At 41.1% G+C, this 24,739-nt stretch overlaps 1 protein-coding gene across 1 annotated transcript in view; it reads right to left on the bottom strand.

Moving 5' to 3' along the window:
* The window catches only part of samd4a (sterile alpha motif domain containing 4A), a 77,112-nt gene that overhangs the window by 20,112 nt on the left and 32,261 nt on the right, over positions 1-24,739 (bottom strand). Inside the window, exons 2-9 of the mRNA XM_037697710.1 lie at positions 10,476-11,051; positions 6,503-6,790; positions 5,527-5,636; positions 2,903-2,989; positions 1,999-2,239; positions 1,837-1,922; positions 824-942; positions 367-568 (exon numbers count right to left, since the gene is read on the bottom strand). Coding sequence (XP_037553638.1) covers positions 367-568; positions 824-942; positions 1,837-1,922; positions 1,999-2,239; positions 2,903-2,989; positions 5,527-5,636; positions 6,503-6,790; positions 10,476-11,051 — 1,709 coding nt within the window. The remainder of the gene's footprint in view (positions 1-366; positions 569-823; positions 943-1,836; positions 1,923-1,998; positions 2,240-2,902; positions 2,990-5,526; positions 5,637-6,502; positions 6,791-10,475; positions 11,052-24,739) is intronic.

Below are 24,739 nucleotides of genomic sequence, written 5' to 3'. Positions count from 1 at the left end.
TCCAGATTTACCCTGTTCCAGAGTGATGGGTGCATCAGGGTAAGAAGAGAGGCAGGTGAAGTGATGCACCCATCATGCCTGGTGCCTAGTCATCAGTGCAAGATCTTGGTGAAAAATTAATGCAACACTGGATGGAAATGGCTCTTGAGACATTGCAGAAACTTATCAAAAACAATGCCAGCAAATCTAAAGGTGGTCCATCGAAACAGTGCGTGACTTTTTTTTTTTTTGGTGGAGACTTTGTTTTTGGCCAGGCAGTGAATATATTTCTGATATATTAGTACAGGCTGCAAAGACTAATTATTCCATTTGCCCATGTTCCACTCAGCTTCATCCTCTCTGCTGGTTTACTCAGGTTTGACTTACATGTCTGCCCTGTTTGGGACAGGTGGGAGTGCTGCTGGAGCTGCGAGGTGTGGGGCCCAGTAACCCCCCGCTGCCCAGTAGGCCCAGCCTGGCTGCTGGCAGGCTCCTGGAGGGCATCTGGAACTGGTGGAGGCTCCTCCTGGCCGACACACTGCCCCCCACACAGGCAGTGGTGGGCAGAGAGTTGGACTGACCGAAACGACTGCAGGAGAATAGAAAAAGTTGAATAAAGCCAAAACATGCACTGGATTTCTGGACAAGGACCTTTAAGTGTAGCATGACGTGGTACTGGAGCAGTAGCACATCTGATTTTAAGAAACTTTAAACTCCTTGGTTCAGTAGAACCAATATTAAACATATCTTTAGCAGTGATAAAGGTCAAACCACTCCAATTTATTTATGCTGTGATAAATTACATAATAAAAAACAAACAACTACAGCGTGTCTGTGAACGCACCTCCTCTGCGGTCGGTACCCCGCTATGTCAAGGAGGGTTTTCCTTGGAATGGACCGGAAGAGCCTCTGGACCTGCTGTTTCCATGACAACAGCCTCTTCTTCTGCGTCTCACTGAAGGACTGACACAGAGGGGGAGAAGAATTGTTCACATAACCAAGAGAAAAATGAAGCAAAAAGCATCTTTCACATCACAAGAAAATTATTTTAGAGGATAAAGCAGGTTTAAGACCCCACACTGACGGTTTAAATCAAACTTTCAAAAACAGAGGGCGAGTCAGAAAACAAGCCTGTTCTGTGATCAATGACATCTGTTGTGTTTCACTGACCCGGTTTACTTTTAATTCACATCCTGCAGTACAATAAATGTAACACTTGTATCGCATGCATCGTGAGAAAATAGGATATTTAACTGAAATAACATTTCTAGGTTTACATAATCAAAAATATTATGAGAACAAATTAAATTGTTATCTTAAAACAAACTCCAATATCCGAATAGTAAAAGAAGCTCACAAATTCTAATTTTTAGAACTTTTACATAGTGGTCAATTCTGAATTACGTTTTGCGAAAGCAAATATGACATTCCTGCTGGAAGCGTCCCAGGTTGCAACAAAAGTGCTACAGCAAGATGCTGCTGATGCTTTCTGCTCTTTCAAATTGTGTGTAAATATAATTAAAATGGAACAGTGATGTCAAAGTTTATAAAGCAGCGTACACATGCTCTGTAAGAGTTCTGTAAGACGGCAGAAGGCTGCTCTGCAACTAGCCGATAGCTCGTTAATTAGCTCAATTTAACTCTAATTTCTCCAAACAAAGGTTGTTCAAAGAGCCATCTACAGCAGATAAGATATTGTTTATAATCTTTCCATAAAACCCACTGATCACTGCTCTTTTAGTCTTTTCCTTGTGTTCTGTTTAGATCATGTCTTCATTACTTAAACCTGCTCAAAATAAAGCCTCATCAAGCAGTCAGTCATCTAATATTAGATTTAATCATCATGGGAGGGTCCACCTCGTGGATGAGGCACTTGTCAATGAGCTGCAGGTAGGAGCTGATGTTGTCCTCATCTGGCCTCGACACCAGCAGCTGGGTACAAACTGAGGACGGGACAAAGACAAAGAATAAGACGAGTCTCGCTTCAGGAAGTCAAGATTAAATGTGCACGCAGCTCACCTTTGCCCATGACACGAGTGAACTGACCAGGTAGGTCCTCATCAGCAATCACACTTGTGCCAGACTCTGCCTCCCCTCCTCCTCCCCCAGAGAGATGGGGACAGGGCGCAGGACTCTTGCTCTCTGGGGTCAGCAGGGGGCGCTGCAGGGAGGACTCCTCACCGAAAGCCTTGATGGGAGTCATGATCATCTGGTGGAGCTCCTGCAATGGGGCGCGTAGATTCCCACCCTCCAAGACGTCCTGGTAAAAGGATACATGAATGAACGAAAGAGTTCAGGAGGATTTTATCTGACGTTTTAATTTACAGTTCCAGTTAGAAGACCTGCATCTCTGACCTACTTCCATGGTTTCATTCACTTAACTTATTTGTACCAAGACGCCAGAAGAGAACAGTCTTAAACACACGACAAGGAGATTAAATACTAACATCAACTGCTTTTCATTTAGAACTTGTGTCCACATGCATGCCCCCCCCCCCCCCCCCACACACACACACACCTTTTACAGAGCTACCTTATCTTAAGAGTGTAAACCCAAAATACCAGCCAACAGGTGTCATGTTTCCCAAGCCCTATGAACGCAGTGGTAACAATTTAAAACCAAGTGTCGGTGAAAAGGTTGCGTCTGAATTTAGCTGCCCGAGTAGTCCCTCCTGCAGCGCGCCCTTGAATATCATTGTCTTGCTCTGACGGCTGAATGGGAAGGTGAACAGCGGGGGGGGAGGCAGAAGAGTTTACCGTAAATTCAGAGCTCAAAACTCTCCGTTCTGCGGCAGTCGCAGACACACACACACCGCCGGAGTGACCCGACACTCAGACTCTCACACAGCGTGAGACGTGAAGCTCTGTGTGCTCCTCAGCAGCTTCAAGACAAAGGTAAAAAAAATGTGGACAGGGCTCGAACCTTTTCCAGGCTGCGCAGGAGGTGCTGCCTCTCTTTGAGTTTCTGGATGCTGATGACAATCTTGTGCCTCGCTCCTTTAGTGACTTTCTGTAGGAGGAAACAACGGCATCGATAAAAAAGGAGAAATGTACGATGACCATTCTTAAACTGTGTTCATATGAAAACACCTTTCAGATCTAATTTGAACATGAAGCTTTAAACAGAACGGCAGAGTAGTTTTGAAATTATAGAACAAAAAGCTCATTTTAAACTTGATTAAACGACAAGCCCACTTTTTAATGGATAAGGCAATGACTGGTTATTTTTAACCTCGTTATCCTCGTTTCAGTGTGGCTGTTCGTCACATTACTGACGGACAGACCGAGCTAGCAGCACCTGGAGGAAGTAAACAGCTTCCTGAGCAGCTGAAGCTGGATTAATTTAGCTGCATCCTGCTGTTAAGAATAGATTCCTCAACGTCTTCTGATACAAATAAAGCAGCTGCTATTATTGTTGTATTCAAAGTGTGTCCAATGCAATGAACGTTTCTACAAGCTCCGTGCAGCAACAAGATGACTTCAACTTGCAGACACTGTGGCACCACCATTTGCATTCAAACAGATGCTGAACAGAAAACTCAAGTTTCTGCTCCTGATCACCGCTTACCCTCTTCTACACCAGAATAATAACTAAAGTCTTGTTCTTTTTCGTTTCACGAGTTACTTTTCAATTTCTGAATTAATCATTGACCAACAGCGTGCTCAAAGTTCTCATCAATATATCCTCCTCTTGCTACAATTTAAATATCCTAATTATTATCGCCCACTGCTATGGGCTAAAAGGTGAAACAGTTTCTCCCCATGTCTGTGTGTGTGTGTTCATTTGTCAGTTTTGTTAGCAAATAGCTCTTGAACCACTGGAATATTGACAAAACTGCAAGAAACCATGTACAACTTCTTAACATCTACAACCGATTCACTTGGAACCTATCCGATTCAAGATGGCTGCCCCAGCTAATCAATCTGCACAAAAATGGCAATTACTCATGTTTTACAGATATTGAGTTTACATTTGGTGTTATTAGCCGAAACAGATCGTTACATTCCAAGAGCTTGCAGACTGCACAACATCTCTTCATGAAAGGTAACCGCTGATTTAAAACCAGCTGGGGAAGCAGATGTTTTAACTTTGTTTTGGATTAACCATCAGCTACAAACAGACTAACAAAACCTTTTCAAGTTACCTCCTAAAACATGAACAAAACAAAGAAAAGTGCCCAACAATGAAGCAGCTGAAGCCTCTAGTTTATTCAATAAAATATGTTGAGAAATTATGAAACAATTGTTCACCATCTACCACCCTCCTGACTGGCTGTTAGCTTATTGTTGCATCTGACAGTGTTGCACAGTCTGAGTCAGGCTGTTTACAACAGACTAGTTCCATCTTTTATTACAAATCTTATTGTTCCATACTTTACCAACAATTCAGTTCAGTTCAGTTTTAGCACCAGGTCACAACAGAAGTCATCTCAGGGCACTGAACAGAAACATTCATAATTAAAAATCAATAAATAATATGCATGTAAGGAGCCAGCAGACCGCTTCGAATCATCACTTCGTCACAGTCTCCCATCCTAAGCAAGCATAGAGGCAACAGTGGAAAGGAACAACTCCCTCATGAGGAAGAAAGCTTCAGCAGAACCAGGCTCAGGTCAAGCGGCCATCTGCTTCAACAGAGCACTTTGCTCTCAGACTGCAGGCTTACTCGCAGTTCCTAGAGTTTCCAAAAAGCAGAATGGGAGGCAGATCTTTCAGTTATCAGGCTCCTCTCTTGTGGAACCAACTTTCAGGTTCTGTCCATGAGGCTGACATTTTGTCCAGTTTTAAGAATTGGGGTTAAAACTTTGCTTTTTGATAAATCCTATAGTTAGGGTTGGCTTGGTTTCCTGAGCTATCCCTTAGTTATGCTGCTATAGGGTTAGACTGCTGGAGGACAAACTGACCACACTTCCTCACTCTGTTGCCGTCTTTACTCTACTCCCGTTTGTGTTAGTAATTATTTCCATCTTAACATGTGTTTTTTGTCTTCCCTCCTATAGAACGTCCACCTGGACCTGTCATTCTGTGTCTGTCTCCTTCCTGTCCTCTCAAACCAGCCGGTCAACGCAGATGGCCACTCGCCCTGAACCTGGTTCTGCTGGAGGTTTCTTCCTGTTAAAAGGGAGTTTTTCCTTCCACTGTCTCCTTTGTGCTTGTTCAGGATGGGAGACTGTGACGAAGTGAAGATTCAACTCAATCTGCTGCTTCTTAAGATACAGAACTTTACTAATTGACTTTTTCGTGTGTGTGAATGTTTCTGTTCAGTGCCCTGAGACGACTTCTGCTGGGACTTGGCGCTAAATAAATAAACTCAACTGTTTCATAATAAGAGCCTGAGCAGATCTCACTGGTTTCCCTGATCACTGAACACCTCCCGGATGTTCATTTGTAACACCTTGTTAACTTCATTTACGCCTTTGGGTTCGTGCACTCAAGGAGAAAACAGCAGGCTAAACGTGCAAAGCTGCACAAGAAATACAAGCTGTAAACCCAAGTTGCTGTGGGGGGGGTGGGGTGTGCGCGCGCGGCGTGCGTGCGTGTGTGAACCTGTGCCTCCAGTTGCTCTTCAGTCAGTGACATCATCTCATCGTACGTCATTGTGGAGAACAGGGCGGCATATTTATGAAGACGAAGACTCTTCAGCCATGCAGGAACATCTGTGCAGGAGAGAGCAGACCTCACTCTTGTGCTGAAATGCAGTCATTATTATTGTCCCAGAAAACCTACAACACACCCCCACACACTACAAATTCACAGTTTTATCCATATATGCAAACCTGTCAAAATATGTTAAAACACTCCTCAACTTCCTGCTGAACGTGCGCTTAAATGCACTTGCACTGCTGAATCAGCTGCAGTGTCATGATCAGACATCTTTGAATTGATTTACAGATTAAATGGACACCAGTTGCTGCTCTATTCAGTTCAACAGGCATGAGGTGACAAGTAGTCTGTAGTTCTGTAGTCTGTCATTGCACCTAAATACAACAAAATTTATAAATCAATTAAAAAGAATGATAAATAAACAATTTGATCAGTTTATATCCGTTTTGTTTTCCTTTGCTTATTTTTCCAGATTTCAGAATACAAGATAAAATGATTATGATCAACATCTATTCTGTAGCCACATACTCAGATTTCTCCATCTTGAACATATTCCCAATACTTTGCATTAAGGTAAATCCTAATATTGTGAAAAAAGCAAGTTTAAAGATCACATCAAAGTAATTGTTTAAGAAAAACTGTTCCACAGTCAGATTATTTGCAAATAAGCGTCACTTATTAGAGCAGATAACTTCTATTCTACTACTAAATAAATTTGGCGGCATGGCAGAGCAGTGGTTAGAGCCGTCACCTCTTAGAAGGAAGGTTAGTAGAAGAATGGATGGAAAGCGTGTCCTTTTAATAAGACATATACTTAGTGGTCTGAGAATGACGTGTACGTAGTAACTGTTTTATAGACCTGTTGACCTCTCTTGACCTGATGGAGCTAAGACATACAAGACTTTTCAGATAAACTCACCCCTCATGCCACTCCCATCCTCATGGAAGGAGCTGCGATGCAGACCTGAACTCCCTCCTAAACCAGCATCATCCAGATGTTCACTGCCTCCACTGCCTGAGGAGGCGATGCTGCTCTGGGGGGAGAGAGGAGCGTGGTCTGGAGCCGGACCTCTTGCAGTCCGCAAATCCTCCTGGGACAGCCATACGTGGCCCAGAGACTGGGTGTTGGGGCCACTGATTGGAGGGGTGAGGGACACCGAGCGCTTTAGGGGGCTGTGCTGCTGACTTACACTCCCACCTGTAAGAACTGTTAAACAAAAGGGGGATTGTAAGACACGGTGACTAAACAATTCTCACAGGCACTTATTTGATGCAACCCTCTGTAAATGAGTGAGCGTGTTCCTGTTGGAAGAATTCAAAGCCCTGCCAGGTATCGAAGTGAACACTACACCTCCCACATTGCCCTCGATGTGTCCTAAGACCTCCGTTTGAAAGATGCATAAAATCAATGCAGTGCAATTATCCTTTTGGCAGCATGACAGCTTAGTGGCTCACAGCAAGAAGGCCCTGGGTTCAATCCCCGGTTTGGACCTGGGTCTTTCTGTGGAGTTTGCACGTTCTCCTCACGTTTCCTCCCACAGTACAAAAACACGCATGTTAGGCTGCCTTCAGGCCCAGGCCTTCCATGGAAAAGATCTGTGTGATTTTCCTGGTTAAATAAAAGGTTAATAAATATTAAACATCCTCTGGGAGTCCGAGTGTGTGAAATCCAAGGTTTCTTATACAGTTTCTATTATGAAGTCTACACACTAGTACAGGCTCTTGATCCGGTCCAAAGCCCGGGTAAATGTGAGGGTTGTGTCAGGAAGGGCATCAGACGTGAAACACTTTGGCCAAAACTATAATACGAGTTCATCAAAGTAGAGCGAGACGGAGAGGGATGACGTTGCGGCGACCCCTGAAGAGGGAAGAGCCGAAAGAAGAAGAATACAAAATTAAAAAACATCCTGTTCCTTCTGTAAAATTATGCTACCACTCAGAGTAAATTTAAAATAATAATATTTTACGGCATAGCTAAGCCTAAATGTTAAATTGACCTAATGCAAACATTTGGGATACATCATCTGTTTTATCTCTTTATTTTTAGTATCTTAGGTTTACAACGGGTTTCTCTTTAATAGCTGCAGCTTAGTGTTTCCATTTCGTATAAAAGCAATATGAAAAAATACTCTGCATCTTTTTATGCACTATTTTAATTTTTACCTGTTAGTAACTGGAACAAACATGTTTGTTTAAATTCTTGCTGAATTCAGTCAAACCTTTTATTCTTGTGCTCATTAAAACTCAAATAAATTCACAATAAAACGTTGAGTTAAAAAAAAACAAAAAGTAGCAATCGAAACACAAATACAATTTAATTATTAGAATGAGCTCCAGCATCCTAGAGACAGCTCGAGGGTGTAAACAGAATAAAAAGGTGCTGAGCCAAAGAGCTTTTTGTGTCGCCTCTCTGACGGGGTAAACTGCCACCAACACTCCAGCCTCTCCTCCTAGTCCTATATGTGGTCCTCTCACTGTTGGCGCTATGTATAGGACTTCATGGAGACCGTTTAAAATAGCTGCCCAGCTAACATTTCAAGTTCCAGTCCCTAAATATTAGCTATTTTCTCTAAATACAGTCTCCCACAAAGACTGCCTTACAAGGGAAAGGACGGTTGGTATGTGCTGCTGTGGCTTGGACTAAAGCTGAGCGTATGAGTGGGGGGGTCATCTGGATGTTCTATCAGTAGGTTGATGTGGTTGGACAATTATATTCCTGCAGTCAACATCGTGGCTGGATAAAATGTTGGACAGAAAAAAACAATTCAACGTTGGATATTCACCACCACAATTATTGGTTATATCCTTTGCTTTGGGAAAAAAAAAAAAACCAGATCAACAGAAAACCAAAACACTGATAACGCACGGTTATGGTTTTGTGAACCATCAAATGGCCATTTAGCTCGTAGTGAATTAAACTATTCATCTTCAGTGGTGAAGAAATGTCGCAGACCACCACCAGCCTGGTGCTAGAGGCTAAAGTAACGCTAGTTGTGTGCATCAGTTGTGCAATCCTGAGGTCTATGTGTGGGGCTGAGGCTGCGAGCGCTCACACAATGCAAGAGGATTTTTCTTGATGCTGTGAGCAGAGTTTTAAATGTGCCTTTATTTATAAACCCTCAGCTGTTTCCTTCATCTCAGAGGAAAAAAAGAGGAAAAAAATCCACTGAGCTCTTGCATTCATGTCTGGAAATATCCTGCTCTGACCATAGTTATGTTCAATTTCCACAGCCCTGCCCTCTCTGAGCGTTGTCTTTAAGAGAACATGCTGCAGTCCGTGTGCAGTGTTGGGTCTGGCTCCGCAGACTTCAGTTTAATACTCAATAATTCAAGAACCTCTTTAATGGTGGTCAAAAACCTGGAGGAGCCACTTGTTTGTGTGTAAAACACAATATATTTTGAAAACTATGTCAGTCCCATTTTCTGCCCAACATCAGACCCGGCGCGTGACAGACGTAACGACAGACTACATGCTCATGTGCAGTCATATCCTGTTGTTTTTTAATGTGGAGATAAGGCTGATGAACAATACCAGAGCAAAAACCTCCATATCACACCAAATAATCTACAGCCAAAAAGGTATTCATCACTTTATGCTACCGTCAATCAAATTAAAGCAACAAGATCTTCAATGTACATGAAGTTTATATATTTAAAAAAGCTGTAGGAAACAGGAATGATTTTAAAAGTCTGATTCTTGTGTAGAAAAAATTATCCTGATATGCTTTGAATCCTCTTTCGGCTGCTTTCTTCTTCGGGGGTCGCCTCAGGGAACTAACTCGCACGAAGACTTGGCGATTGTTTTTACTCCAAATGTCCTTCCTGATGCAACCACAGACACTGAGCTACCACAGCCTCTGTGTGGAGCAGAGAGCTGCCATCTAGGACACCCAGAGGAGCAGATGGAGGAGTTAAGGGCCTTGCTCAAGGGCCCAGAGTGGGGGCAAATGAGAGTGGAGGCAGGTGTGGTTCACCTTTCCCACCCACGTTTTGATGTCGTCGGTCCAGGGAGTTGAATCGGCGACCTTTCGATCACAGGCCCATCTTCTCCAACTGCGCCACCACTGATATGCTTTGAATATTGTGAGAAAAACCGTTCAGCTGTCCCTCGCTGGACATCGTGGGTTAAGTGTTTGTTATGTCCACACAAGTGGACTGACGATACCCGGCCAACACTGCCATGTTCTTTGTGGTCTTCTACATTGATGCAACACGAAGCAGAAGTTCCACTTTCTTGGTAATCCACAAAAAACTCTTATTGTTTTTGTACATTCTCATCTTTTTCTCCTTATTGTCTTTAAAGTTTGTCCCCACCATATAAGTGTTGTGCACACAGTCGTTCCAGTTTCTTTAATGCGTTTTCATGGCAGCATGATGGCACCATATACACCGTTTGCATAGTTGTCAGAGCTTATTGGGTCATTTTCTGCATTTCCATGTGAACATGGACATTTCTAGAAATGGTGCCAAGTTTACAAGAAAATTATTAGAAACTACAAATGAAAAAAACTGTTTTGGAAAAAACAGTCTTTCCATGTGAATAAGGTCTGCTTGACTAGATTTCTTAGACAAAGACACTGTATACGGCACATTAAACGCCCGTTGACAAACTATTATACAGCAATCTACAGCAACGGGCTGGACAAGCAAAGACCTTCTTTAAACTTTAACCTTCATTTGTGACCTTGAAGCTGCAGTTATGAAAAGTGTACACAACACTCCATCAAAGAAAGAGAGATCTAAAACTAAGAGATCTAATTCTAATGAAGTAATCATGGAATTGTATAATTTAGTGTATTATTCTGCAAACTTGATGTTTTTGTGCAGGCTGCTGCTAAACTTGCACATTTTAAAGATGCTGAAACAGTAAAATAAACCAACTGGATACTTACTAGTATTATTTCCCCCACTAGTTCCAACTGTGTTGATGGTTGCTGGTACAGAGGACGATGGGTACAGCAGGAGGTGTCCGTTCTCACAGCCCTGCTGCTGATGCCAGCCTCCGCCGACTCCTGAATCCCGTGAATTTTGCCAGCCGTTGAGACGGTCATCTGAACCGTAGCGCTGGTGATGAAGGTTGTACAGGTTGCCCGATGAAGAGGTGTTTGTGGATCCTGATGAGGTGAGAGTGGACGGAGGTGTGGACTGGTGATGGTGGGGCCCAGCAGGAGGAGGTCTTTCCAGTGAATCTCCCCAAGCAGCGGCCCTCTCCTCCAGGTGGTTAAGCCAAAGAGCCAGAGCAGCACGATCTTCCAGAGAGGTGGCAGGGTGGATGAGAGCGTAGGACAGGAGCTGGCGAGACTCCTCCAGGTGGTGGCCGTGCTCGATGGTATGGGCCAGGATGCGTGGCAGCAGACGCATGTACTCGCCCTTGGCTTCAGTGTTGCCTGGTTTGAGCAGTGGGAGGTGTGTAAGGACCAATGAGATGACGCGCTCCTTGGGTTCACCTTGCCACTGACTGATAAGAACTGAAAAAAAGAAAAATACAACACGATGAGCTTTACACAACAAGAAATAGACAAAATCTACAAAGTTCAGGGAATTCGTGTCGAGCCTCAGCTGTGGTATGGCTGCATGAAGTCAAAAGGTCTGGGCTCTCCAAATGAAAATCCAGAGCCAGCAGAAAGTGGAGGGCCTCCTGCTGCGTCTTCATCATGTTCGCGTGTAGAAAAAATAATGCCTACAAGTGCCAGCTCTGCAGTTTTATTCTACACAACGCTACAGCCTAAAACACAGCCCGAGTATTAACATTATAAACAAAGTCGACAAACAGGTAAACTTCTGTAGAAAGTCACAATTTTTTTAAATATTTTTTCCATATCCAACAAGCTTCATGCTCTGCTAAATGAGTTGTAGAGTCAAATCTCACTTTGAACTCACATTAAGTGAACGGTTTTGATCGTGCGTGATTTTATTAGAAAATTAAGTTTCATATCTCAGAAACTAGTCAACTTCTCAATAAACTGGTACAGAGTGCCTTCACTAAACAGACTGATCTCTCACCGACTGAAAAAAACTGCCTAATTAGCTAAATTATCCTTATTGTAGATTATTAAATTATTATAATATTAAGTATTATGAGTTTATCAGTTTGCAGCAGCACATTTAGTGGCAGTGAAGGAGGATGTCATTGACTGTTTAGAAGCCACTCATTTTATTTCAACTATTCATATATACAAAGCTCATTCAGGACATCATCCTGACTTTTGGTATTTGTACAATTTTTACATTTAGAAATATTTAGCTTTGTCGGCCATGTTTATTATTTATACGATTTGAGGGAAATCTTATTTTCTTTGATACTGCTCTCACCTCTAAAGCTACCATCTCACTGGGCTGGGCTCTTGGAGACTGATGGGCGACTCACAACTGTGAGAAAATGTGCCCGTTTCATTTGCAGTCTTACTAAATTCTGGGTGTTTGCAACCAGGAGGACAAGTGAACTGTGTGAGGCCAACCTTTGAAGGTTGAGAGCCTTTTTGCACACAGCATACACAACATCAACAAGCGGTACACCAATGTCTTCTGTTGCCGAGAGATTTGTTTTGGTGCAAGATATTCAAGTGGGCAGGAGTTAGGTACAATGGAGGAGCCAGGGGGTGGCAAATGGTGGCCACCACCGAATAACTTTTGGCCACCCCAATCTTGAACAGCTTGAAGCTCTTAAGACTCATAAATCCCTAACCAGGAAAATCACCAAGAAAAAAAAAATCATTGTAATGCCACTTTATTTGGGGATATGTCACTTTATCTGTACTGCTGATCATCCATGCTGCTGATTTCTTGCCTTTAAGCTGCTGTGTTCATACCCATCTGCCCACTACAGACTCGTGTTAGGGCTGCTGTTCAATATACCATTAAAAAAACAAACCATCCAGATGAATGGACTGAACATTGTTGGATTTGTACCTGGATTATTGACCATGAACTTTGGTGTTCTGAACCACTTTGGCATGACTGTCTCAGAGGAGTTGACGGGGGGGAGGGCAGGCCTCGGAGGCCATCATAGCACCAGCAAACTGTTTTTTTTCCCCACTATGGAGTATGCTGTTTGTGGGAATCAGTTTTGATTGGTGGCTCCTCTGATTGAAGAAGTCCTTTGGATGAAAGACGAAACGTCTCAGCAAAAAAAGAAACCGTCCAGATGACCTGACTGAACATTGTTGGATTTTTACTGGATTAATGAGCATAAACTTTGGTGAATATACCATATTATTTTACATTATTATTGTTTAGTGTACATCTTAGCTCCTTGTATACAGTTTATTTTTATACTTTATATGTTTGCTATTTTGGGGGGTAACTGGGATCTTGTGTACACAATTTCATTCCACCTCATGTACCACATGTGAATGACAAAGAACCTTGAATCATTTGAGAAAAATACACTTTTCCAGTTCTCTTCTGTTCTGCAATGGGGAACAAAGCAGGCACCTAAAAACTGAGCATGCTGCTCCAAAGAGTACATCAAATATACAAAACTGAATGAAATGGGAAGTAAAGATTTACGAGGTCAAAACTAGTTAAACAGGATGGGAATAAACCAAGTGGCTTAAGGATCGACATGTGAAGGGAATCAGAGTCACTTTACTCTGCTCCAAGGATAATGCAGTCCTTCACTCCTGTGAGTGGCAATCATCCCACAGTGTGGGAATATGAACTTTACTCATTTCGGTTCAAATATATCGAATAAAAGTATTTAAAAAACTGTTGCTGGATTTTGAGAATATCACTTTAGGATCACAAGGAAGTATTTTCAAGTATTTTCCCTTTAACTGTTTTTAAACTACATAAAGAAAACTGCTTCCATGAAGGTATAAGGGGTCAACATGCTTCTTCCATCCTATTTGACTGAATATTCAGAGGGTGAAAGGTCAGGAAGTCGACGTGGAGTCGTCCACATCACAGAACAAGCACCAGCTCTCACCACTCACAACAAGAGTCGGTTCACAGCCGGCACAAGTTAAAGGTCAACAGCTAAGAGAAACACGCGGCTCAGTATTTCACATGTGGAGACGTATCTATGAAACTCCACAGGTTTGAAACCAACCAACTCAAGATGAAACTCACTAAAGTCAAACACATTTCATGTGACATCGTCAATTAACTCTTTTCGTACAGGACAAGCCAAGTCTTTATTTAAATATGACGACAAAACATACCCAAAAGTGTAAAAGACAAAAATAAATAAGGGGTCATGGTTAAACTGAGGTTCCTTCACACACACACAAAAAAAAAAGAAATCAAGACGAATAAATAAGATACGTGGAAAATACGAGTGTTCAGTGAAATTTGCTGTGAGTGGGTTATTTGAAATGGTTTTTATCAATTTGACAACAAAAATTAATGAACACAAAAGTCTGTGGGAAGCACTAAATAAGAAACATGTTTAATTTTGTGAATCAGTCATGGAAAGGCAGATTTCGACAGTGCACGAGCCACATCAAAACCACTCAAACAGTAACAGTGGGTTATATAAATAGTGAACCCTCGGAGGGTTTAGCGGTGGACGCAGCATTTCCTTGGTGTGAACCCAGACTGCTGCTGAACTACGCCCGCCATCCTGGCCTGGGTCTGCGCTCCGACACCATCTGTGGCACCAACAGTCCATTTCAACACATCCTTGTGTCTCGGACTATAATCCCTCTTTATTTAATATTGTTAAATATTGTCAAACTGTTCACTTGAGCTGCACAATATAAAAAAAACTTCTGTGGTGTGTGATTTTGTTGTTTTACAATATCAGCTGTAATAAACCCACATTTTCCTCAGTCCTCGCTTTCTGTTCCGTCATCACGGAGCAGCGTCGGCTGGTTTCCTTCCTTAGATGGATAACTTTTAGTAATTGGCTTGTGCATGTATGTGAATGTTTTTGTACAGTGCAGTGTTTTTGTACAACTTCTGTTGTGATTTGATGCTAAATAAATAAACTGAATCACCATCAGCTGAGGTGTGGGCGTCAAAACCACTGGATTGACTTATGCCTCGATTACACGTGTATGATCTCTGTTTACTGTTTACTATGGAGAATCAACAACAACAACAAGAGGTACGCTGACGTCTCCTGTTGCTGAGGGATTTGAATAGTGAACATCTTTCGAGATGAGTGGTTTTCTGCACTGGAATTGAACAGGGAATGCAACTAAACCTTAATGTTTTGGGTGCAAGATATTCAAGTGGGCAGGAGTTGCACTGTGGAGAAGAACAGGTTTGTTTTCCTTGTTCAAGACAGCGCAGACTGATAAATCCTGTGAGTGGAGGGAACCATTTCATCTACGACCAGGTGCAATGGAGGAGCCAGGGGGTGGCCAATGGTGGCCACCACAGAGTAACAGCCACCTCAACCATCTGAGAAAACTATACTTTAAAACAACATAAAAACTAGAAAGCATAGTTTTCTCAAATACTTGAGGTGGCCAGTCTACAAACATGTATAAATATGGCGGCAGCAATCTTTGATTTTGACATGGCAAACATTTTTTTGATGGCGACCTCTCTCACACCTAAACGCAGCCACACACCAAAGTGGAAGGCAGTAACTCACTTATTTTTAAAGCCATCATGCTCACAACACAAAGAAATGAACTTGATGGACAAATGGTATTTCCATTTCCCCCTCTTCGCTTCGCAACAGTGAACAATAAAGAAAGGAGGAGAAGGGCAGCATGTAGTCAGAGAAAGGTGGAGTCAGTTCATTTGAGTGGGATGACCTGAGCTGATGTGATGCAAGGAGTCTCAGGCAGATACATTACAGTGTGGTCCACTGGACGCATTCAGAAACTACATTAAACACCGAGCACAACGTTTAAAGCAGAACAAAATATAAACCAAGTATACTTTGGGAGGACAACTTTCCAGAAACTTTTTAATGAGCCCGTTAACTTCAGCTGTCAACATCCATCATGTCACTCTTCTTGTACTGTACAGTAAATGCAACTGGTTTAAAATCTCTGAGTAATTTATGTTATATAATTGTACTTTCAATACTGATCAATACGTTTATTATTACCAATATATAATGATAATCATGATTATGATTTTTGTCGTACAAAGTATACAAAGGATACACATCCAAAGGACGTACATAAAAGATGGACGCAGTCAGCCATTAGTAGAAGTACAATGTATCTGATGTGTTGGTTATCGCTCTTCATCCCCAACATTTTGATTTTGAAAATATTAAAATACTAAAGACAAAACTTACAGCTTCCCTGAACTATCATATATAGTACAACAGTACAATTAGACTGACGTGTAACTTAAAGGCACTGACTTTGAAAACAGTGCTTAGTAGTTTTAGAGGAAGGAGGATTAGTTTGAAAACTTAAATACAGGTCCCAGTCCCTCTCTGCTGTGCTCCAGATCTGCCTTCAAATCTCAAAAGGAACCGTCATGTAAACACATTGGTGTTAACAAAATTAAAAAAAAACTTTTTTACTGAACATTTTAGCTTTGCATCAAAATAAAAGTTAATGAAAATCTCAATAGCAAGCATCACATGAGTCCTCAGTAACACGAGTTTCCTGCGATTACAACCAGGGAAACCTTAGAGCAGCAGCAGACAACCTTCATACCACACTCAGTCCCTCTGCTTTAGCTCGTTTATTGGTTATGCACCAGGCAAAACACACACCCAGACAAGATCACTCACACATACACTTGTGGCGACACGCGATTCTTCTTATTCTAAATATAGATGGGTCAACTGCATACAAAACCACAAGACAGCAAGCGCAACAGATAAGACCGAATGAGTGGAAGAGACTGAAACACCAGATTTGTATTTGTGTGTGTTAGAGAGTGAAATGAACAGTGAAGCTGGGTTTATGTTATTACTATAGCGAACGTAGGAAAAAAAAATCAGTGTTATGGTCAAGGCAATATTATATAATGAAAAGCTTTAGTTGTGAGTCTTCAGTCGATATGTTGCATGAATGTGTCAGACACAAGGCGAGCTTGGGTCCTGAGCATTCCCCAGTAGTAAATCAAACAAACTCGCCCTGCTAGCAAATTGCTATAGCTTGTGTTGAGTCAACACCAATCCGACAGAGCATTATTCCCTTTAATAACAGCAGGGTTCCCAGCATTTCATGAAATCACAATTCCCTGAGTTTCCCCAGATTTTGTCACGAGTAAACCCTGAAATTCCAGGAGATATTTCAGTCACACAAAATGCTCAGAACTTTACGGTCGCAGGGAGTTTAAAGCTTCTTTGTTATGAGTCATTTTTTAAAACAACTAATAGTCTCTTCTCCATTTATAGCCATCCTGCCAAACCATTATTTTTGGCTTTTTAGTGAGAGTCACTATGCTATAATAAATATAATGAAATCTATGGTACATGCACACTGCAATTATTCTTAATCGTTATAATGCATTGTTTAACATCAGATATTAAAAAGCCACCATAGCCAAACAGTAAGGATTTGTGTACTATGTACACAGAACATAGATTCAATGAGAATACTAGCATTAACACATGTCCTGGATGAAATCTCAAAGATCGTATTTTAATCAACTGATCAGTGATCAAACTCCCAGAGTGTTCTGTGTCTGGAAAATGTGCAAGAGAAATTACCAATAATAAAGAAGCAGTGGTTTTAAATTAATTGGGGGGGAAAAGGCCAAACATGGAGGCCGTTTCAGGTTACCTCCTAGAAAAATAGAGACATAAATGCACCGGTATACCAGTAACAACAAAAAGAATGGAGAAATAAAAAGTGTAAGAAACTTTAAAAGACTTGAAAACACAGCTTGAATTGATGGAGTTAAGAGGGGAAAACCCTTCATGAATTCTGGATGTGCCCATGTTTGGAAAGTATCGAGGGGGAAACTAGTTTAGAGGAATGGAATTGTGGGTGTTTCTTCAGGAGAACAGAGTTCAGAGAAGCAGACTAGTGAATGGGTGGAGTGAGCGGAGGGAGGAGGTAGAAAGGAAAAGTTCCTGTTTCTGCTTTCCGAGTGAATTCTCCAGCTCAGCAGTTGGGAATGTGCTGGCATACCACAGGGTCTGATGCTGAATAACGGAGTGATTCCTCATGAATCAGAGCTCTCCGAACCTTTACAAACAGCCAGAACAAAGTCTTGGTCTGACTTTTACTCTTCAAAAAAGCTCAATAAAAAAAAAAAATCTTTTCTTGAATTTACATGAAATCAAATTCACAAACTAGGACAAAAAAAACCTAACAAAAATATGTCATGAATCCTCCCAAGTCTATCATTTCCTGGGAAAAGCCAGATGGTTTTGCAGTTGGGGAGAGGCTAAACATTAGGTACAACCAGGTAGAGGACTGTTAGTCCCACTGTAGAGGGGTTAAAGGACCACATTAGGAGTACATGTTAGCTTTAACACTGCCAGGAGAGCACAGTGACTGAACAACACTTAGCCAATGCCAGTCTAAGTGGCCCTGTCCCCAACACACATGGCATTCACCAACAATAACGAAGAACGCTGTAGTTTGTGTGTCTTTGGTTTACCATAGTTTTGAGGCAAAGTTTGAAAGATCACTACAAACATTGGGACCTTGAGTACACAACTTCGATCCACCTCAAGTCCCACATGTGATGCGAATGACAATAAAGAGCCTTGACCCTAGAAAATAATACGAGAGCCACAACTCATCCAACAAATCAAGTTACCTTGTGCTCGTCATTGCAGACTACTTCAGCGATGCAAAAGTGGTTTGCTGAGCCAATCAAAAGTATGGTTAAATCACATTCCCTAATCCAACAAAGTCAGGTCCTCTGGGTGGTTTCTTTTTGTTGAAACATTTCTTCTTTCATTTAAAAGACTTCATCAGTCCAAGGAGCTGCAACAAGCTCAGTCTTACCTTCTCATAGTGGATCAACCAGTTTGATGGTGCTCAGGTGCTTCTGTAATCCACCCTCCCCCTCACTGACTCGTTTGAGGCAGTCATAGCCAAAGTGGTTCAAAACATGCTGATTCATGCTCAATCCAGGTAGAAAAATCCAACAAAGTTAAGTCAGGTCCTCTGGACGATTTCTTTTCGCCGACTGTCTCAAACGAGTCAGCGGGAGAGAGGGTGGACTCCAAAAACCATCTGAGCACCATCAACTGATTGATCCACTATGAGAAAGTGCTACTTATAAGACTGAGCTTGTTGTGGCTCCTCGGACTGATGAAGTCTTTTGGATGAAAGACGAAACGTTTCAACAAGAAGAATCCATCCAAAGGACCTGACTGATCTTTTTGATCAATTACAAGTAGGGATGGGGTGATCCGATCTGGTATCAGTATCGGGTTCCGATACAAGCATAATTTACGTATCGGATTTTTCCGATCCAACCTGCAGAGATTTTTGATCCATGATGCATGTCTGTCTGCTGAAACATCTTCACATGCAATTCTCTGCCAGCTGCTCTGCATGTTGGCTTCAAACTATGGAATGGATTTCCTGAACGGAGGCGTGTTTCATGAAACCCAGAGTAATAAGACCCGCCTCACATTCAGGAACTCCATTTCATGGTTTACAGCCAGCTTAAATGTGAGTGAATACGTGAGGACTGAGCAGCACTGTGGCTAACAGCTAACCAACTTTTCATCGAAACATGAAAGTATTTCACACTAGAAGCACCATAAAGACAGCAATGTGCAATGTCTGCAGAGCCGCTATACTGAGAAGAGGAAGCTCTGTCGCAACTTACAATACAATGAACTTAAACATTTGAAAAAGCACCACATTAAAGAGCACGAGGATTGTTTAGCCAGGCACCACGGTAAAGTTAGTTTTACGTTGGACATTCGAGCTCCGTGGCTTCAGCGGCGTGTTCCTCTTGTTCAATTCGAAGCAGACAGTTTGATTTCAGTCAGCCGCGCTCAGTCTGCCCGTCTTGGAGGAGGAGAAGACTGAGCACAGCTGACTTAAATCAGACTGCCTGCTTCGGATCGAACGAGAGGAACACACCGCTGAAGCCACGGAGCTCGAATGTCCAACGTAAAACTAACTTTACCACTGTTAGCTAGGCGGGAGAAAGAAGAAAGGAGCAGGCAGAAATCACTTCTGGAGTCGTTCCAACAGCAAAGTAAACTTCCGCTGGACAACGTGAAAGCTAAAAGGGATTACCGAAAAGTTGCTAAACTTCGTAATTAATGGACCAACCACTATCAGTTGTAGAAAACAAAGGATTACGCAGCTTGACTGAATACTTGCAGCCAAGATATAGTTTACCCTCCAGGACATATTTAGCAGAACAGTAGACAATCATAAAAAAGCATATGAATGTAAAATAAAAATAAAAAGATATTAAAAAAAGAAAGAAACAAAAACAGCTACATTATAAAGTTATGTAAAATACTAAAAACAGGAACGTCTGTGTTGGTTTATGCCATGAACTCAGCAGATGTTTGAAGCCATTTAATCACTTTAAAAGGTAGGAATAAAACAAACATGTTTTGTGTTAGCAGGATTTAATTCCAACTTTGAAACTTATCTAACATTAATAAAACTTACCTCAAATTGCCTTTTTGACATGCATGCATATATTTGTACAAACTGTACTTGAGAGATTATTACAGCCTCATATAAAATCAATAATGATGATGATATCTGAACGGTATCGGTCGATATCCAGATTTAGGTATTGGGATTGGAAGTTAAATGTGGATCGGTGAATCCCTAATCACAAATCATTGTACAGTACTTAATTTACCCTGAGTGTTTAAAAAATACTTCTGTCCTCCCTAACGATCCTTAGATTACTTTGTTTTAATTTTATGCTTCAAGGTTATATTCTGTTTGAGGGTAACTGTGCAACAGATGTCAAGGTACTATGTGTAAAAATAGATTTTTATTCAGTTTTGATCTATTAATAGTGATGGTCATCAATGTGCATTGTTCCTGTCAATCAAACAAGCAAACTACAATAATATTCAAATATTTGGTTAAAAAATAGTTGTGTAACAAAAAATAATAATAATACTGTTCCATCTTTGCAGTCACTGTTTGAAATGTTTTCTGCAAAACTTAAAGCAAAGACTAAACATAACTTCTATTAAATGTATTCACTGTCGACCTTTGCACTTTTTGTTCCGGTGTACCATCTTTGGAAACAATAATGAGACCAAGTTCCTTTTTTTTGCTTTTATTTTTGGGAAGGAAAAAAAAACCTTTCAGAACCAAACTCCAACTCAGAACTGGTGTTTACACTTTTGTGTAGCCAATTCCTTAACCTCTGCAGTAACCCTGAAATTCCTGTGGCCTTGGGTCGAACATCACATCAGCAGCTCCGCTTTGTGTTTGGTGCCGACACATTTTTATACCAAAGAGCATCTGAAACATGTCGACGGTTCAAGTCACACTTGGTCGACTAAACTGCAAACTGTCTTAGTTTTTACCCGTTTAAACACATTTTTCTTGTAAAGCTATTAAAAATAAGATTCTAATTACATATTTTTACTTTTTATTGCTTCTTAAATGTGAACTGATGAAGGTTTTATTTAAAGAAGACATTTTTTCGCCTGTTAAAGCCTGACCTGGTGCCACTAGTTGTGTTGATTTAGTAACGTGATATACGGTCAGGAACCTGCACAAGTTTCTTCTGAAACTGGCCAAGATCTCCAAATGTTCTTTATTGTCTGTAAGTCTCATTAGAACTTTTACATAACTTTCAATTCATAAAAATAATATAGATTCTCGACAAAAAAAATAAACTTCTCTGCACTTCACTAGGATTGTGCTGAGAAGCTGGTAACCACTGATCACAATGACACATGTAGAAAGGGTAGGTGGGAAAGAAGAGCAAAGATTATTGCAGAACTGTTGAGTTACTTAATATTAAACTGATGAGTTTGCATTTAAATCTAAATCGGAGTTTGTAAAACCCAAGTGATTGATGATCTGACACAATGGTGGCAGAAAATCACAAATGAGTTCATATTCAAGAGCTTTTGTCGTCCCCTGTCAAGGAAGTTAAGGTATTGAAAGTACTGCCTGTCCACCTGCATTGTGAACCTTTAGTTTTTATTGTTGCTTAAAAGTTTAGTTTCCTCAAAAGACTGGGGTGGCCAAAAGATTAATCTATGGTACACAAGGCCACCAATGGCCACATTGTTCCTAACATTGCTCCCTCCACTCACTAGAATCCATCACTCTGCGCCGCCTCGAACAAGCAACAACAAAAAACTACCTACCTTTTTTATTTTACACAGCACAACTACTACAAAAATCTGCAGGTCCAGATGAACTTCCACCTTATTTCTTAAGGCTGGCTGCTCATATCATCACAGTCCCTGTGACCCACATCTTCAATCTCTCAATAAGACAAAACTCCATCCCAGACACTTAGAAAACAGCCTTTGTTCTTCCTTTGCTGAAGGGAGGTGACCCCACCTCACTGAACAACTATCGACCAATCTCTAAACTCTGCATTTTAGCCAAGGTTCTAGAAAAACTGATAAACTCTCAAATCAAAAATTACCTGGACTCATTTAACATCTTACCTCCACATCAATCTGGTTTCAGGAAACAACACAGCACAACCACTGCTTCACTGAAGGTTCTTAATGATGTTGTTGAAGCACTGGATGCTAAAGATTATTGTGCTGCACTTTTCTTAGACCTGTCTAAAGCTTTTGACACTGTGGATCAGAACAGCTTGTGTCATAAACAATCAGAAATTGGTTTCTCAGATCACACCATTGGTTGGTTCTCCAACTATCTTTCAGACCGGAGGCAATGTGTTCAACATAATGGTACTTCCTCCAGTTATTTAACAGTGAACAATGGTGTACCACAAGGCTCAGTCTTAGGACCCACCCCCTTTACAATCTACATACATAATGTAGGTAAAAACATCCCTAATGCATCCATACATTTATATGCTGATGACACAGTTGTTTATTGTCGAGCTAAAACTGTTGCTAAGGCTTTCCATCTTTTGAAATCTGCATTCAACTACATCCAGACAGATTTGTTCCGCCTCAAACTTGTCCTAAATGCCGACAAAACCAAAGGGATGCTTTTTTCAAATAGGAAGTTGGTCCCAGCAGTTCTTCCTCCGACTTTATCCTCAAATGGTGTCCCCATTGAGTTTGTTGATTCCTATAAATATTTGGGTATCTTGGTCGACTCACATCTCTTTTACGCTCCATGTGGAAAACTTGGTAAAGAAACTGAAATTTAAACTGGGTTTCTTTTTCAGAAACAAATCCTGTCTAACCCTGAATGCTAGAAAACGCCTTGTATCTGTGACTTTCCTTCCCTCCATTGACTACAATGACATTATCTATATGAACTCTCCTACAAGAACCCTGCAGATGTTGGATGCTGTCTATCATTAAGCACTAAGATTCATAACTGGCTGTGATTATCGTACCCACCACTGCACCCTGTATTCACTGGTTAACTGGACATCATTAACTTCACACAGACTCTCTCACTGGTACATTTTTATCTTTAAATCACTTCTTGGTTTGCTGCCTTCATTCATCTCCTCCTACATGTCTCTGCGTGAGTGCAGCTACAGCGTGCGCTCTCAGGACATTATTACCTGCAGCGTTCCCTCAGTGAGGACTGAACTAGGCAAAAGGGCCTTCTCCTACTCCGCTCCTGTTTCCTGGAATATCTTACAAAAAGATTTGAAGCTCTCGACCTTGACCTCTCTAAGTGGCTTTAAGGATCTGTTGGACTCCTGGCAGGGACCAATGCTGACATGTTCCTGTTTTTAGTTTTCTACATTCACCTTAGAATCTAGCTGTTTTTTTTTGTTACCTTTTTCTTTTAGCCATCCCATTTGTAAAAAAAAAAAAAAAAAAAACCTGCAGTATGACTTTTTAATTGTTTATTGTTGTTGCTGTTGTCCATTGTTGTCGTCATCTTTCTTTGTTGAAATCAGGTCTCTCTTGTAAATGAGTCCTCGAGGCTCAATGGGATTTACCTGTATAAATAAAGGTTGAATGAATGAATGAACAACCCACTTGAATATCTTGCAGCAAAAACATCAAAGTTAACTTAGTGTTCCCATGTTAACCTGTAACGTTAATGTTAAGTTTAACTTTGTTAGGGAATTTTTGGTCAAAGTTTATGGACGTTTTTAACTACTGTGGCTGAGAATGTTAACTCTGCCCATGAACCGTGTGTTTGGGTCAGCAGAGAGCTGGATGAGACTGCCACGTGCAGCTGTTGCTCCAAGGACGCCTCCGAGTCTGTGAGCTGGGCTCAACTGAGAACAGTATAAAAACAAGCTTCACACACGGCTCGTGGCAGACTCTCGTGACTGGTCTTCATGCGTGTACTTCCTGTATATCTGTGTAACCTGTCCTGAAAATCTGTCCTTGCAAGTAAATACTGGTTAAAAACCTTCTCTTGTCGTAGAATGTGGCTCCTTTTGAATAAGTGAGATAAAGCAAGAACAATTTTCTCCAACAAACTTAACAGTTCAATTCCAGTCTAGGAAACACACACACACACACCAAAAAAAAAACTACAAACATTCACTATTCAAATCCCTCAGCAATGGGGCCATCAGCACACTGCTCGTTTTTGTAGTTTAGAGAGGATGCAAAGGTTTTTCCAACAGCAACAACCAACTGGAAAACATTCATCTCATATTCAGAGTTTAGAAAAGACACCACAGTTTTGATACTGGTATAATAATAACCCATTTAGATCTAAAAATAAAACTTGTTCAACACGAGCAGAACAACAATCTGATGGAAAAGGCAGTTTGTAAGTTTGCAGGATGCTAACAAAGATTGATAATTACGTGCAAGTGTTCAGTTTTTCCTTAAAATGATCGACAATTTTTGCTTTTAGGGCTTTGGTGAAAAATGCAAAGGGCCTGCAAGCCTGAACTATTCTACATCACTTTATAATGTAGCAGTTTGTTTCAGGGGGGTTTAACATTTCTTTCATTTATTTTTCCTAATTTATATGCTTTCTATCATGATTGTCCACTGTTGTCATCACTCTGTTAAAATCAGGTCTCTCTTGTAAGTGAGTCATCGAGGCTCAATGAGACTAACCTGTATAAATAAAGGTTGAATGAATGTATGTCTTTTTGCTTTGTTGTGATGCTCAGAAGCGTGTGGGGGGGGGGGGATTTGGTAGGTGGAGTGCTCAGTTCTGTTGACAGGGTGGGGTGCCCTCGAATATTTATTTTTTTATTTTTTCATTTACCCTTTATTCATCAGGTCTCA

Source organism: Nematolebias whitei, chromosome 2, assembly GCF_014905685.2.
Source record: "Nematolebias whitei isolate Nwh7 chromosome 2, NemWhi1, whole genome shotgun sequence".
Classification (NCBI taxonomy): domain Eukaryota; kingdom Metazoa; phylum Chordata; class Actinopteri; order Cyprinodontiformes; family Rivulidae; genus Nematolebias; species Nematolebias whitei.
Note: the sequence above shows the minus strand (reverse complement) of the source record. Positions and strands in the feature narration are given on the sequence as shown.